Here is a 1,851-nt window from a genome sequence, read left to right as displayed (position 1 = left end):
CCTGACCCCCTAACCCTAACCCCCTAACCCCAACCCCCTAACCCTGACCCCCTAACCCTTAACCCTGACCCACTAACTTTCTCTGTATTAGACAACCTTTATACTTATTCCTTTTCCCCAACATAATTCATCGTAAGAAATTAAACATTAAAGAAATGAACATCATCATTTAAGGAAAAGCAACATTGTAAAGAAAGGTCTTCAGCCTTGATTTAAAAGAACCGAGACTAGCAGCGGATCTGCAGGTTTCTGGGAGTTTGTCCCACATACGTATTCAACTCCCTACGTTAGAAATGGGATTATACTGAATGTTCTGTGTTTTTCTGTCTATCTTCACCACTGCTCCCTCCATCTGTTGCAGCCAGTGGGCTCTCCCAGCCCGGTCTTCCCAGAGGAGAGACCTGTTCCCCAGGCAGAGAGCCGGGCCGCCTCCCTGAACCAGGACTGGACTGCATCTTCTCCAGAGATGACCTGCAGGTAGAGAAAACCCCCACAGCATCAGACCATCAGAGTTTCTGTATGTTGTGGAAGTTCCTTGCACAGCGAGGGAGGAATTAATGTTGAAGGAGAGACCTTGTTGAAACAAAATGAAGACCGGCTGCAAACTGGACTAAAGGTCTCGGTATTCAGTGAAAAGGTTTAATTGTTTTCTAGAGAGAACAATCAAAATGACGAGAACAGCTTTCACAATGAACCGAGTTACAGAGTGACCCCCCAATTCTGTCTTACACAGCAAAAGTAGTCCCTTATATCCCCGTGCCCCCCACCCAGCAGAAACCAGACCATGTTTGGAAAACCTTCTAGTCTTAAACAACACACTTCATCTTCTCCCTCAGACTGGTTGGAGCCAACATGTCCCCCGTGCATCTGTCCCTAGTGGGTCTAATATGACGGTAGCAGTCATTCTGTCTCTGAAAGCAAGGATTTGTCCTGTCTGTTGATTGGTCCGTGGCTCCAAACCAGGACCTGGGTCATGGTGACCCCAGCTTATCTTTTGAGGAACCGGTTTTTCCATTCAGATAACTGGCTGATAACAGGGAGACATTCCCACGGTGGATTCTTAGATTAATTGGTAAAAGCCCGACAAGTTGTGAGGTCCATGATCACGACGGATGACTTCCCTCCTCCTAAGTAGAAGTACTGATACACACTGATAACACTGTAAAAACACTCTGTCGCAGTAAAAATCCCACATTGAGAGTGTTACTTGAGTAAAAGCATGTAAGTGTCCTCACAAAAAAATGTATTTAAAGTATTAAAAGTAAAATAGTGTCCCCTGTGGCTGATTTACTATAATATATTATATCATTATGTTTCTCTTTGGTTGTTTTTGTCCAACCAAATACTTTAAAATTATTAAAGTTATTCAGAGGAAGGCAGCAAATCTTCACATTTGTGAAGCTGGACCCAGGAAATGTGTGAACATGGAACGTACCATGTGGAAATACGTACCAAATATGATTAATTAACTAACGTCTGTTCGTGTACTTCTAACAAAACATCATATTCTATAAACTCTTCATATGTTTTTATGCAAAAATCTTTAGGATATTAAGTAAAGCTTCGTACAAGTGTAAAGAGGCGTGAGAAGAAAACACTTAACTGAAGTACAAGTACCTCAAATTTTTACTTGAGTATAGAACTACAGAACAAAGTTAGAAACCGTTATAAATGAAAACATTAAGACGGATAAAACCCCAACCACCTAACCCTAAACCCTTAACCCCAACCCCCTAAACCCTTAACCCTAAACCCTTAACCCCAACCCCCTAAACCCTTAACCCTAAACCCTTAACCCCAACCCCCTAACCCCTTAACCCTAACCCCAACCCCCTAACCCCTTAACCCTAA

At 42.7% G+C, this 1,851-nt stretch overlaps 1 protein-coding gene across 1 annotated transcript in view; it reads left to right on the top strand.

Annotated features, from left to right (window-relative positions):
- uimc1 (ubiquitin interaction motif containing 1) overlaps nt 1-1,851 on the top strand; it is a 24,895-nt gene that overhangs the window by 12,665 nt on the left and 10,379 nt on the right. Inside the window, exon 10 of the mRNA XM_034890002.1 lies at nt 362-477. Within this exon, the coding sequence (XP_034745893.1) occupies nt 362-477 (116 nt within the window). The remainder of the gene's footprint in view (nt 1-361; nt 478-1,851) is intronic.

The sequence above is a fragment of the Etheostoma cragini genome, chromosome 13 (genome assembly GCF_013103735.1).
Source record: "Etheostoma cragini isolate CJK2018 chromosome 13, CSU_Ecrag_1.0, whole genome shotgun sequence".
NCBI classification, from domain to species: domain Eukaryota; kingdom Metazoa; phylum Chordata; class Actinopteri; order Perciformes; family Percidae; genus Etheostoma; species Etheostoma cragini.
This window is presented reverse-complemented; position numbering and strand designations above follow the sequence as displayed.